This window comes from Xiphophorus couchianus, chromosome 21 (assembly GCF_001444195.1).
Source record: "Xiphophorus couchianus chromosome 21, X_couchianus-1.0, whole genome shotgun sequence".
Lineage (NCBI taxonomy): Eukaryota > Metazoa > Chordata > Actinopteri > Cyprinodontiformes > Poeciliidae > Xiphophorus > Xiphophorus couchianus.
Window position 1 is genome coordinate 15,655,750 of NC_040248.1, and position 14,249 is coordinate 15,669,998.

The 14,249-nt window shown below is 36.1% G+C and overlaps 1 protein-coding gene across 6 annotated transcripts in view; it reads right to left on the minus strand.

Moving 5' to 3' along the window:
* Nucleotides 1-14,249, minus strand: part of ctnnd2a (catenin (cadherin-associated protein), delta 2a) — a 218,493-nt gene that overhangs the window by 56,100 nt on the left and 148,144 nt on the right. For all 6 annotated transcript variants that reach the window (XM_028005386.1, XM_028005383.1, XM_028005385.1 and 3 more), the window contains exon 14: nt 7,441-7,654. In XM_028005386.1, the coding sequence (XP_027861187.1) occupies nt 7,441-7,654 (214 nt within the window). The remainder of the gene's footprint in view (nt 1-7,440; nt 7,655-14,249) is intronic.

Below are 14,249 nucleotides of genomic sequence, written 5' to 3' on the forward strand. Positions count from 1 at the left end.
ATTGCAATCACATTAAAACTGTGTTGCCTTTGCTTTGATTATCAAGAGAAAGAATCCTGACTTGGGTTGGGTTTCTTTACCTGCACAGACCTGAACAAATTTGTATGTACTTGTACAAGACATGATTCACAAATGCAAGAAGAAGGAGTTCTGGTTTGAATTATTTTGGAAATCTCTCCCCTCCACCCAAAACAAACGAATACAATTTGTTGAAGAAAGCTTGGTTTCTTTCTCCTTCAAGATCAATGTGTCTGCCATGAGATGATATTCGACAATTGTGAGGCTGACATATGCCCACCAACTCTCTCACACACTTTCCTTTTCCAGAATCATAAATCTGTAATGCTCCGCTAAACTGTGTGTCCTTCAGGATATAAAATCTTGTGAATTACCGGTAAACTCAATGACATCATACTCTAGCCTTTGTGCCAGCGCATTTGTCCTGTCTCTCTGTCTTTACAGCTTAATGCCCCTCCTGTGAATAGTTGTCTTCATATACTTGACAGACAGTTTCCTAGGAATTGGGTGGTTTGGGGAAAAGGGGAGATGATTGCATGAATTCATGAATAAATGAGAGTGTGACTTGTAAGGGGGAGAGTGAGACCTGTTAGTCCTCTAGTGGCTATGTTTTATTAAACAGCTTTCATCTTTTCAGCTCAGTAAGAATTACTTAGCCATCGGGTCAGGACCTGGTGATGAGTAAAGCCACAGATGACATATTAGGCAATCAATGTAACAAAAAACTATGAATATGGAGAAAAAAAGGAAACCAATGGTCAACAATTTTGTCGTGGTCAGAAACCGACAACTTTACCTAAATTTAATCCAATTTTCCAGGTAGGTTGGTTTATTGTTTTGGAAACAGGTTTTAACAGTACATAATGTTTGCTACCAGGTCATTCCTGAATAATATAATAGACCTGGAGGATTAAGTTTGGGGTTTTTTTCCCACTACTGTCATTATAATCTCTTTCACCAAACATTTCCGTCATAAAGCCACAGAGCAAACCTTGTTTTAAGATAACAAATTACCAATAAAGCTGGCTATGCAGGCATCACAAAAACCAAAGGAGTTCTTGAGTAGCACAAGCATGGTCAACATAGGATATTATATCACTCTAAAGGATGAATCGCATCAGTGTGTAACCTAAGTGCCACAACTGCTTAAGCTGTTCTGTCTTTGGCCTCTTCATTGTCCCATGCAACTTGTTTTGATAATAAATATTAAAGAATTTGTTTAGCCAGTGTGTCCCCATTAAGATACAACATATGTTCTTCCAGGGAGTCCTGTCTTGTCTAAGTTGGCCTTTGCAAGGCTATCATCACCTCATCTGTATTTTGAGATGTGACAGTAGTGGTTATGGCTCAACCCCGCGTCCAGGCACCTCATTCCTCTTACAAAACAGAAGGTTTTTTGCAACAGCTTAAAATGACTATGGCAAAATTTTGTGTTAGCTTTTAAAATCAGTAAATTGAAGACTTAATCTTTAGCTTACACTGACAGAAATACGAGTGTGTTCAAATAAATTTGAATATCCTTGAAAAGCTAAATTTGTCCACAGTGTGTGTAAAACTGGTCAAGATACATCTGACCTCTTTAATGGCAATCAAAGGTTTCTGTACCAAATATTAAGTTCTATTTTTTTATATTGTGTCAAATATTTATTCCATGCAATCAATTACAAGTATGTTTTTAAAAAACAAAATGTTATTTACTGAGTTTCTGGGATGATTCTGTCTCTTGCTGATATACCAATGAGAAAAATTACAACCTCTCTTCTTGGCCAGTGGGGAAACTAGGACAATCAGTGGTTTATCAAATACTTATGTTCTCCATTGTATTCAAGTTATACTTATAAATAACCTAACTTTTCATTAATCTTCTATCTTAAAAAATGCTCTGTCGTGCATTGTGTACTTGTGTTTTGAAAATGAAGTATTTATTCCCATTTAACAGATTCCTGAAGAAGTGCTATTTTATTTGAAATTTTATAAAGGTCAAATCAATAATAAAATAACACAATTCACAGCAGCAAAGTCATAGGATACATTTGGTTTTACGGAAGCACAAATGTATTTTTAGTTTGACGTAAAAGGAAGTGATGGGATTTGAGCTATCAACTGTTGAAAAGAAATACAATTTACTCTAAAGTGGTAGTTGTGTGTTGAGGAAGCGGGGATTGCTACTCAATGCAAGCATTTAGGAGCATATATAGCAGTAGCAAATGCAGCCATGGTCCACCGCATCAAGGTGAGACGAGGAGTTGGGATAGCATCTCCTATTGACACAGAAAGCCTTTGCATCGACCAGACTTTGACTGACAGGCCCGGAAGCCTTGGCCCCATGCTATCTATCTCACACCGAGACCCAGGGAGCCAATAAAGGGTAAACTGTTACAGAAAGGTTTTTCTGGTTGACGTAAAAAAAGAAAGAAAAAAAAAAAGCTATGCCCTTTTCCATTTTCTCAGACTTAAAAAGGTTCTTAAATCATACAGAAATGAGAAAGAATACTGAAGCAACAGCATCACTCAAGTAATAAGGAGAAGCTTTTGTCTCAAAAACAATTGCTTATATAAGAGACCATTACACAAGGACCATGCCTGTTGGTGTCATTTTAGTAAACGCTATGGTCTCAATGAACCTTTGAGAGTCCCCTCAATGGCTTACCATTAAGTCATTTAACTGACCACTAGTACTGAAGGTCAGACATTGAGCAGAATGTAATGTCTTTAATGCCTTCTTGCAATAAAAACACAGAAAAGCAAGCATGAGCTGATCTTTATAGTTCTCATTTACTCTTTATCCACACACTTTGATGATTTCTGTAGCACTTTAAAGGACTGTGTATAGATTTACATTGGCATGAAAAGTCACACTGCTACATAAATTTAGCCTAATAACACAAATTGCACACTTAAACATAGACAATTAAGTACTTCAGCCAAACATTCCACTAGTTCAAATGATTTTCTGTTGGCCACTTAAGGACCTTTTCTTAATATTAATTTATAAAATGTATTTTTTCTGACTCGACCTATTAAGACTATTTCAGCCTCAGCTTTAAATCTAACGTCTAATGCCTCTAAAGTATGTGCCTAAAACTGAAATAGTCAACATAATGCGAGAACTGTGGAGCATCTATGAAGGAAATTGAGCATATTTTAATAAAAACACCAATGAATGGGAAGAAATTTCTCAATAGTCAAAGCGGCATTACGCAGAAATGATAGAATTAAATCGTTGCACACATCCTTTCCATAATGATCTGTAAGAAATTAAAACACAATTGAAATGAAATTACAGCAGCAGTTTTGAGAGGTGAATCGTAGCACTGGCATGGTGTTAAATGAAGACAGTCTTTGAAATACGGCAGTGCTGGCACAGAAGCATGCAAAATGTGAGGTTCTATGCTAAGTACCAGAATAAAAAGACAGCAGAACATGCGTGACAAAGAATCACACTGCCTGCAGCAGGGGCAAACTGGACAGATAAGGGCAGAGACAGGACGAGCCAAAAAGAAGGGAAGATCGAATTTCATAGTGTGTGTCTGGTTGAGTGAGATGATAATTTCTATTTATAAAAACATCATCTAATGTGCCCTGTATTAAATTTAACCTGGTTTTAGACCAAAATGCAAATACACACGCTGAAGCACTTCAACTCCAAGCTATTTTTGGACATTCGTCTCTCCATAATTTCAATGAATTTCCCTCAAGAGGCAAAATCTACTGGATGCTATCCCTAACATATCACTAATACATAGAGCAGGGAAGGCTCTTATGTTTCCAAAGCGGCCACATGAAATCTGAATAATAATAGAAAACTACTGTCTTTTTTAGTAGGCTCTCACATCGTTTTTTTAAGCAACAATTAGTCCCCAGTAGGCCAAAAAAGCAGCTTCGTCATTCAACGCTGTTCTTTGCAAATGTCGCTTGTGAGTCAGATTTATGGGCATACCAGAAATGCTGTAATATATTATGTAATTGCTTAACAGTTTTTCAAAGACCAACATCATTATCTAAATGTGCATCCAGTATTTTTTTATCTGCATCACTAGTGATAGGACACTCGTTCAGTGAATCCATTCACATCAGCAGTAAAGGCCAGATCTGCCATCCACTATTCATTACAGAGCTCAGGGATTTCCTTGAACTTTTGTCACTATGTTCACTGTCTTGTTCTTCCAACATCGAAACAAACTGTATGTGATTCAGTACAGTCGCTCTGATGAAATTAACTGTTTTACTTGATAGGTTTATTTTGTCATAACCTGCAAAGAATCAGCCAGAGACAGAGATTAGTTTTATTTTCTTTTCTGCAGAACAGGAGAATTGAGAACAGACGCGACGAATCGCTGTCAAACACTGTCTGAAATCAATTCTGCTAGATCTTTCTTTGCATTTCTCTTTATTGTATAGAAAAAGGAGGTTGGGCTTCTTCACACAGAGAATTGACCAACCGTCTTCACATTCTTGTACCTCCTATGGACATGCCCTTACAAGGGCATGTGACTGACCACAACTAATCAGTTACATATGGAACTAATAACACATGAATGTTTAACGTTATCAGCTTCCAGGCAAACATCCTAAACAAAGTTAATAATATACTACAAAAGAAAGAGAAGTTAAGTAAATATAAAAAGAAGAATAATATGAGAGTAATAATATAAAAAGAATAATATGAAAAGAATAATATGAAAACATAACTTGTAAAATAAACTCATGAGTAAATGAACAGGAGGATAATTTTTCTAACATTACTTATATCAACAAAATGGCTAAATTATATCAATGACTTGCACAACATCTCATGATCAATGATACTAGTTTCTGTTCTGCATTCATTTACTTGAGTCCACTGCAAAAGGCCAACATTTTTCCCCATCGGATTTGGACAGTCCATTTGTGCATCTACCAGCTTGTCCCGTTTTAGTCCAAGTGTCTCCATGGATGCATTCGTGTCTGTGAACAAATCACTCCCTGTTGTAGTGTCGTGCATTGGCTGGATATCTGCAAGCTCCTCCGTCATCTCATAGCCTTTCATTAATCTACTGACAAAAATAAGTACGTGGGCAGTATCGCAGACATCGCAACTCTCATCCAAAACCAAGAAAAAAAACATTTCAAAATTGTCTGTTTTCTATTGCAGCTGAAGCACCAACTTCCTTGCAACGTTCTTGATGTCGTTACAATGCCTATACAGAGAGGGAGAGAGAGACATTTGCAAACTCCCCTTATTTCTCAGGGTAAATTAGCTCTGCTGACTCCTCCAAACTCCCAAACATAGAATGACTTACAAAATCTTACAGTTTTGGTTTATACAAAGCTGGTCCTGACTGATGCATCCCTTAGAGAGTGGAGTATTGGAAAACAAACAAAAAAAGTCTTTGTTGTTTTTAAGTTCAGCCAGATGTCTTGTGATACTTCTCCTCGCAGAATAAGAATCAGCCTGATTTGTATAAGTACACACTAAGTACACAGCTCTGTGGCCAATATCAGAAAAATAAATATTTCGAAATTTATGCCTTGTTAAAGATTCTGCATTCCATGTCAGTTTATTTTTTCTTTACTCTTAGCTGACATATCTAAGTGCTCAGACCTCATTTCTTGAAAGCTGTTAACCACATTTGCAAAGGCATGAAAGCGTAGAGATGACATTAAGACAGCAATGATGACCTCCAAACTAAAAGCCATATCATTGTATTTCCATCCACCTATAATGAAGTAATGGCATTTACGCTTCTTTCACAAAAGCTTTTAAAACACAAGTCACTTCCTCTATTTTGTAGTTTCCTGCTGCATTACGCCAAAACAGTAAATTTTTCATTTACTCTGGCTCTCTCTAAAGTCCATCCTCCTCTCGCAACAAGTGACCAGAGGGATTCCTCTAAGGATGCATGTGTGTGCTTGATGAGCTTTGTCCCATCGCAGATACAAAGGGGTTGAAGGTCAAATTGAAGATGAAGGGCTTCTTTTAGCTTAATTTATGTATGAGTGTGTGAACGGCTTGGGTGGATTTATGGCATCCGAAACATTGTCTTTTACTGAATGGCTGCACTAATTCTTTATCTTCGGAAATGTCTTAGTCTATGAGCTACACATGTTTTTCTTATCTTTGGCCTAGCCTGGTGTCAGGTGACACAAAATGCAAAGAGGGAAACAATGGTTATACAAGTGCAAAAACACAGCACCAGCACAATGGAGTACACACAAACGGAGACAAAAGCGGAAAATGTGATAAAAGAAGAATACAAAACATAAGTACAGACAATGAGAAATTAGAGAGAAGATGTTGTAAATAACAGGGAGTTGAATAATAATAGGTTAGCTTTATTCTTTTGTTATGGCCTCACCAGCAGGATGTGATAAGAAATTTTGAAGTGATGATACAAGCAACAGCAACTCACTCACTCAAATATCACCTCAATATGTATTGTCATGGGATTACAAACTATTAGGTTTTAGAAGAATACCTCCTGTGACACATACTGTACAAAACTTAGACATGCAAAACAGGGTTTTAGGTTATTGTGAACATTTGTTTATGCATGAAAAAGAACGTAGCTACTGCTTTAATAGTACTTTCCGAAACTATAAACATTACAACAAAAAAAAGAGGGAAAGGAAAAAAATAAAAATAGAAAATCTCAAAGAAATCTGAAAATAACACTCAGTGAACTGTCTGAGGTCATGCAATGTCTGTATGGGAGTCTAAACACCTTTTGTTGGAAAACTTTTCTGAACTATTTTAATTCTGTTAAAGATGAATAGAATTAATTCCTCAAAAAAATAATTCAGCTTCAAAAGTTAGCAATCACTGACAAGGAGTTATCAAGTAAAAAATATATACAAGTAGTGGGATTACATTTATGTAAAGATGCATGGATTTTACTAGATACATATATGTCTGTCTTAAGTTATGCTACACAAAACTAATCTCTTTTTTTCTCTACTAAAACAGAATCAAACATTTAGAAGCATAGTCAAAGAACATGTAAAGGTGCTGTGAGGGTTTTCAAGTCATGATTTCAGTAATGCACTTGGTGCCATAAGGTGGGGTCTTTCTGAGTTTTGCTTCATCTAAGATATAGATTTTGAGAGTTTGGAGTTCAGGTGAACACCAGACTATTACCCATTCGTTTAACATTTTGTGGTGCCAACAATTGCCTGACTGGGAGGTTGTGACTGCAGTCAAAATTAACAGGTACAGTAAGGATCAAGTTAATATAGAGTATTTACCATACATTTGCATGCAGTTTATTTTCATACACTCACATGAAAATACTAATGTGTTAATATAAAGCTGAAAAGTCTTGCACACACACACACACACACAAACACATGCAATTATATCCTCTCCTAAGGCTGCTGTCATTCTGGAGCATACCTACCACCAGTGCCAGGAGGTGAAAAACAAGTTAATTGCAAACACTGTACCTGTTACAAGCTCTCTGATTTCCACATCCCCAGTCTTCCTAAGCAGACGGACCAAAGCAGGAATCCCCCCACAGTTCTTCAGGGTCACTTTGTTCTCATCATTGGCTTTGCCATATACCAGATTCCTTAATGCTCCACAGGCGCTCCGGTGAACTTCACTCATCCTGTGATCCAGCAGATCAACCAACAGCTGGATGCCTCCCTGCCTACGGATCTGAGATTTAAAGACATAGATTCAGTTAAAATTCATTAAGATTATTTTGTCATGAACGATTAAAAATAACCACCAATAAGTGGAAGTCTTCAAATGTGAAAACAGAAGATAGTAGATAATATAATTTATGTCCAACAAATGTACATAAATTAGAAATCTAGCAAGAAAATTCCATGTAAATACATCCTTAAATGTACAAAGAACACAGCCAAAAAAAAATAAAAGGTTAATCACAAAAGCTCAAATTGTATAAACAAACACATTTATATCTGAAAAATAAAGAATTCAAAAAGAATATTTAACAGCATTGGTGGAAGTGAAATATTATTTTCTTGTTTAAAAAATACAACTGAAGGAATAAAAGCAATATTTCCACACAAAGGTACAGTATTCCAACAAATGACCTCAATTAAAACAATGAGTAAAGAATATGAAAAAAAGTATTTATAAACATGAGTGTCTTTCTTATGCATTAATTATATAATCTCTGAAGTGAGTCTTATTTAGCCAGTAATTTTACTGCCCTGACTGATCACCTGATTCAGTGCCTTTTGATGTTTAACATAAATATTGCTCTACCAAGATGTTATTTTAAAGGAAAGAACACTGAATAACATACCTATAATAAATTCTTACTATGTTTACAGTTATTAAAGCTTCTCAAATCCCTCAAAAGAGAGTTGTTATCTAAACTTTTCATCTGTGTAATCTGCATGGAATTCTAAGAAAGTTTATTATCTACAATGGCACCAAAATTTTCTATAATCATTGGCTTTAACACACAAACTTACACTGGCACCATCAAAGTTGCTGCTGTCTACAAAGTATTAGAAAGGATAGGAGGTTCTTAAAAAGACGGAGGCCAATTTCAAGGCATTAGATACAGCTATAATGCAAAGTCAGATTTATGTAAAGTTGTTTTTGATATAGATCAGTACTCTGTACGACTGGGGACCAAAACTGCAACATTTGTTACATTTTTAGGTAGTGTGACATTTGCTTCCACACTTCACTGTGATAAACAAACCAAACCCTTTGAGCAACTTGTTTAAAGCCTCGCTTGTGATGGCACTGCCCCAAGAACCACTGCAGAAAACACAAAAACCTCTGAATAAGACCATGAGCACAACTTCCTTCTTTCTGAAATGTAAACAAACATGGAGTAGTGTCAGATTTGAGATGAAGGCAATGGTAAAAAGTGTGCATATCCCTTTTAGTAAACAGAGTCCACAGAGCTATCTATAGAATTGTGTGTGTGTTTGCTTGTGGGGGTGGGCGTGCAGGAGTGTATGTATATAGTATGTGTGTAATTAGCCTTCAGTATCTGCCACTCTCGCCAATCAGATTAACAACCCAATGTGGGCTAATTAAACATAACATGACACAGCTAATGGCTTTGCCTTGGTAAAACTAACACTTAATTACACTGATGAAGGAATGAAAATGAGTTTTGATTTAGTAAAATAAAAATCAGAATCTCTTCCTGCTTTTAAATACTTTCCTGATTTGGCATGCTTCTTTCTTTTTTTTCTTTTTTGATTTGACAACAAATATCTTCTCAATTTATTATATTTCTTCACATAATTGTAGATGTCCAGAATATAGAACCTATGTTGAAGGTAAACAATAAGTACTCATGATCTTCTAAGAGTTTTGGTTGAATGACATTGTGCAAAATATTCAGATTTGTCCAAGATTTAACTAGGTTACAGGTTATGCTGTGCCATTGCAGTACAACTCAGTATGCGTATGGGAGTAGATATTTTTGCATCTGCTACTGTCAGGGTCACACAAAGTACTGGAGAAAAAAAAAAATCAACAAAACAATGATACAATCTACAGTCCCTTTGAATTCAAGGGATTTATTTGGCATATTTTGTATGCAAGGCTTTCAGGGTATAATTAGTTTGTCACAAAGTGCCACATTAAATTGATCTCTGTGTTGTGAGTTTGCAATTTTAAAGCTAGAATAGATAAATTCATAATTTGGTAAATATCAGCTAATTTACAGTTAAAAATACTAAATTTTGATGTAGTGCATTTTCTATGATTGCAGACCAAAAGAACAGCTGGATTTCAAAATAAATTGTAATTGCTGTCATTGCACGTTTATTAGTCAGCAATTTAAATACAAATAAATGAAGTGAAAAAAAAATGATTTGTTCACAGTTTTGTTATTTTCCTGTTATTAAATAAGTGTCCAAAATTATTATCGAAATCTTCAAAAAGTGGTGTATGGGATGTTTACTTAAAATAGACAAGGGTGTTTAAAGATCCAGTTGGAGATTTGGCGGGTGGCAGGTTATTATTTTCTGCTGATATGACACTCCATGTGATGCTGAATCTGTGACAGATGGAAAATGCAACATTTCCTCTTTTAAAAAAGAAGTGAGAAAGCATGACCAATTAACACCAGATGCAGCCTCACTATATTTGCTATCCGTGTAACAGAATACATTTTGCTAAATACACACAAAGTCGCAAACGTTCCCAAATTTAGAGAATTGAGCAAACCAATCTGTAAAAATTTATGATTATGCCCTGAATCTCTGAGAGGACAAAACAGCTGATGCTATTAGCCCAGTGGGAAGCACAATGAGGGCAATCTGGCGTTGCGCATAAAGCCTTCCCCCTATGGTGCGACACATAATGCTTTCTGCCCATAGTAGAACACATGTTGCCTGCACTCTATGATTCTTAACATAGGCTTTCTTCCTATGTTGATTTTTAAATCCTCCTACATCACTTCTCCACTGCAGGGATTTTTATCAACCACAGGGAGTCAAAGAGTCTAAACAGCATGTGTTTGGTCCAATCAACAGGGGTGTAGGGCTAATCACCAAGACAGGCAGCTGTTATCACCAGGTGACTTGTTGAAAGATGGATAAATTAACTATTGCAAGGCATCACAAAATGGTAAAGAAGAAACTGGTATTTTCATGGCTTCAGGGTTTTTTTTCCCCACTCTCTTGAGTTGGACTGCAAGTGGCAAAAAAGTAAATGAATAAAAATGTCAGATTTTTCAAAGTTACTTCGATCATCATTATATCACTTCTGTATTATTCTCCCAGTGACTGTCACCAGATATTGATCATGACACGCAGAAAATAACTTGTGTGTGTAGTGTGACAGTGTGTCCTTCTACAACACCAGTTGGATAGATTTTGATATTTTTGAATATATAGACATTCTGATACATAAACTACTATGTCAAAATTCCTCAAATGAGGTGAAAACATTATGGTTTGGGGCTGTTTTGTTCAGGTATGAATACATGGCAAATTTAGTGAATTGAGGAATAATTAGATAGGGCCATGTTCGACATAATTTTGGATGACAACCTTGAGGACGATGAGCCATGGGTGAGTCCTACAGCCGACAAACACTTAAGATGTACTGTAAACAAAGACATGTCCTAAGAAAAAGCACATTAAAGTAAAGCAGTGGTCTCCGGTCTCCAGAATCCAATCTTAAATCAAATCTGGGCAGGAGATGAAGTTTCAAGAGGATTTATAGAGCTCATGTGGGCTTTGACTGGGTTTTTGCAACACTTCTGACTTCTTTTTCTTCCTTTTAAAGCTTTTCTATTGTACATTGCTAGGGCATTGTCCCCTTGTATCACCTAACAGGCTGCTGACCAATGGCCTCACATCTAAGATAGTCGTTGATTATCACCAGTTCTTAGTGCAACCACTGCCACAAGCTGTTGCTTTCTTATGGCTAATGTTGACCTGGATCACAAGGAAGAACTGTTTACATTAGGAACTGAAGACATGTTCATGCAGATTAGAAACTAATAAAAATGCTGTGCTTGAAACTGCTGAGTATGGTTAACTCTTGATCTTCCCAGTTAAAATACAGTAATTTACCACCAAACTAAAAAGTCAGATTAGCATGAGGCTATTTTCTCACTGTTGCCACTTTCACATCAACTGTCAGAAGTTAAACAGGTTATTATTCTGCATATAGTGGTACTGTCAAATAATACTTTTAACTCAATCTATAAATGCTGCTGCCCACTCAGTTGAGCATTTTAGGTCATTCCAAATAGCTGAAATACTTTTAATGCTTCTTGCTTCCTGCTTTACACCTGCATGCCAGTGCTGCTTGGACAGATTACTGATCAGCTGGTATTGTTTTGTGAAGCTTTCATGAACACTGCTTTTTAAAAATGTGACTATTAAGATGATGAAATTATGGAATCTGTTTGCAGTATTACTAATAAATTGTGTGATTTGTGGAAATTAAGTGTCTCTTTTTACTGTGACCAAAAATATTAAAATCACAACCAATAAGATGATGAACTCCCAATGGATGCGATTTTTACACTTATTTGGCACTGGATATTTTTTCCAAACGCTGTTCTTTTAGATGTAACTCTCTATGCCAAGATGTACAGCCAGATTAATTTTAGAGAAGTAACTTTGCTTCAGTCATTCACTAATTGCTAACTGTTAACTAACTGTTCTGAATTTCAAGATTTGACATTCAAAATGACACTTGCAGTATCTGAAATGGCTCTATTTTTATGCAGTTACTCTGATATATTTGCTTTTATATATCTGGTCAAACTTCCTGATGATTATTTAATCAAGTGATACAAGTAATAGCTGCCACTAAATGCTTTTTTCTACCTTAAATTTGATTTAAAAAGCTTCTATTTTAACCTGTTGTTTTTTTTCTTAAAGACATAAATGACAGTGTAGAACCTGTTGGGTGTTTTCTATACACTGCAGGACAGATTTAATGTACTTTTATGACATAAAACACCTAAATTAAGGAACATGTCCATTTTTGAACTATAACATACATAAGAGTTTGCTCATCTAGGCATACCTACTTATCCTCTTTATGTTTGTGGCAGGGTTAATACGTTATTTAGGAAAAGACCTAGCAAAAAGCTAAAAGAAATGCCAAAACGTGCATTTTTTATTCTATTTCATCTAACAGAGATTAGAGGTGCATATTTATTTGTCTTTGCCTTCTGCTGTTTGGCGGCGGTCACACCTGTCGGTAACCCATAGCGACAACATTGCTTGGTAACAGTTAGGAGAGGTGACGGTTGGGAATGTGGCAAGCATAAAGCGTGGAAATTGGAAACACATGGTGCAGAGTCTGGGACAGCAGAATGCTTTAAAAAGGATGCTTCAGTTACATTCTATCGAACATCATAGAGATAGTTTAAGCATATGTCACATCTTTTAACGTTCTGTAAATTTCACAGTACTGCTCAAAACTAATGACACTATTGAATTTCTTACATCTCTACAGAAAGTTCCCACAAATCTGAACCGGAAGTGATCCACGCCATCTTGGTAGGCAAGTGCTGCACTTGCAGCTTTGTGCAAGTGCAAGTGGTCTCGAAACTATGGCTTCGAGACCAACAGATAGAAAGTATATGGATATTCTTGACCAATGTGCAAGTAAAAGATACAGTAAATCACTGCTGTTGGGATAGATCTGCATGAGACGGAGAATGAACATGTAAGACGATGTGTACAAGCTGCCTCGGATCTCAAACTATGAAATAGTTCACATTGTAGTGAACATGAAGTGTGTATGCACACCATGAACGAATTTTGAGGCCTGAAATCCATGAACACATGCAATCAATGTTTCAATGGATTTGCAAAGGAACTCTTTATGTGAATAACAATGTTCTCGTTACTGGCAGAATAAGTACACAAGGTAACATGCACACATGCAACCTGTTGTAGCTAGTTTGGCAATAAGCACTAAAGTAAATATCCAATATTTATCTTAGTATTACACAGAGGTGAGTACAGTACTCAAAAGTTGTGACTTAACAGCTGTAATACAAAATTTTTATAAGTTAGATAGGAATGAGGCGAGAGGTTGTTCTAAGCTTGTGGTTTGTTTATCGTTGCCATAGCAACTGCCTACCAACATGGCTGTCAGTGTGTTTCTGGAAGCGTAATGTAACATGTGAACTATGCATAGTAAGCATATAAACTATGACTCACACATGACCACAGTTTTAAGTCCTGACCTAAATGTGAAACTGTATTTGCAGAGAGAATAAATAAAATAAGTTATTTTGTAAAATAAAACATTTGAAATCACAGCATACCAAAATAAAATATAAAATTTGGTATCTTGTTTAATTACACCAACGGCTTTATTGATTTTAACATAAAGCAGTGTCTCAATAACTAGGACATGTTTAAAACATCCAGGTCCTACAGAACTGGTCGGATAGCTTTCTTTCTGAAGACAATCAAATAAAAGGCTGTAAAAAGTTTGAATAGCATCGTCTGGCATCCTTGCAGACAACAAGACGGTATTTTTTTGTTTTTTTTTTACCTGACATTTTTCCAAGGCCAACTGCTTTTTAGTATTTTTCAACCATGGGCTAATTGGGTTTTTGACTCTTGGCTAACATTTCTCTCTTGACAATTCTAAACTGGGGCAACCAGAGTAATAATCTACAGCTGCCCAATAAGGCTCTGAGGACAGGAAACAAAAGAGTCTTTGGATTACCAATAAGAAAATTCATAGCTTTGAAAAGCTAGCACAGAGATTTTACTTACTTGTTTTAAGAAATAAAGTAAAAAAGAAACCTCTTTGCTTCTCT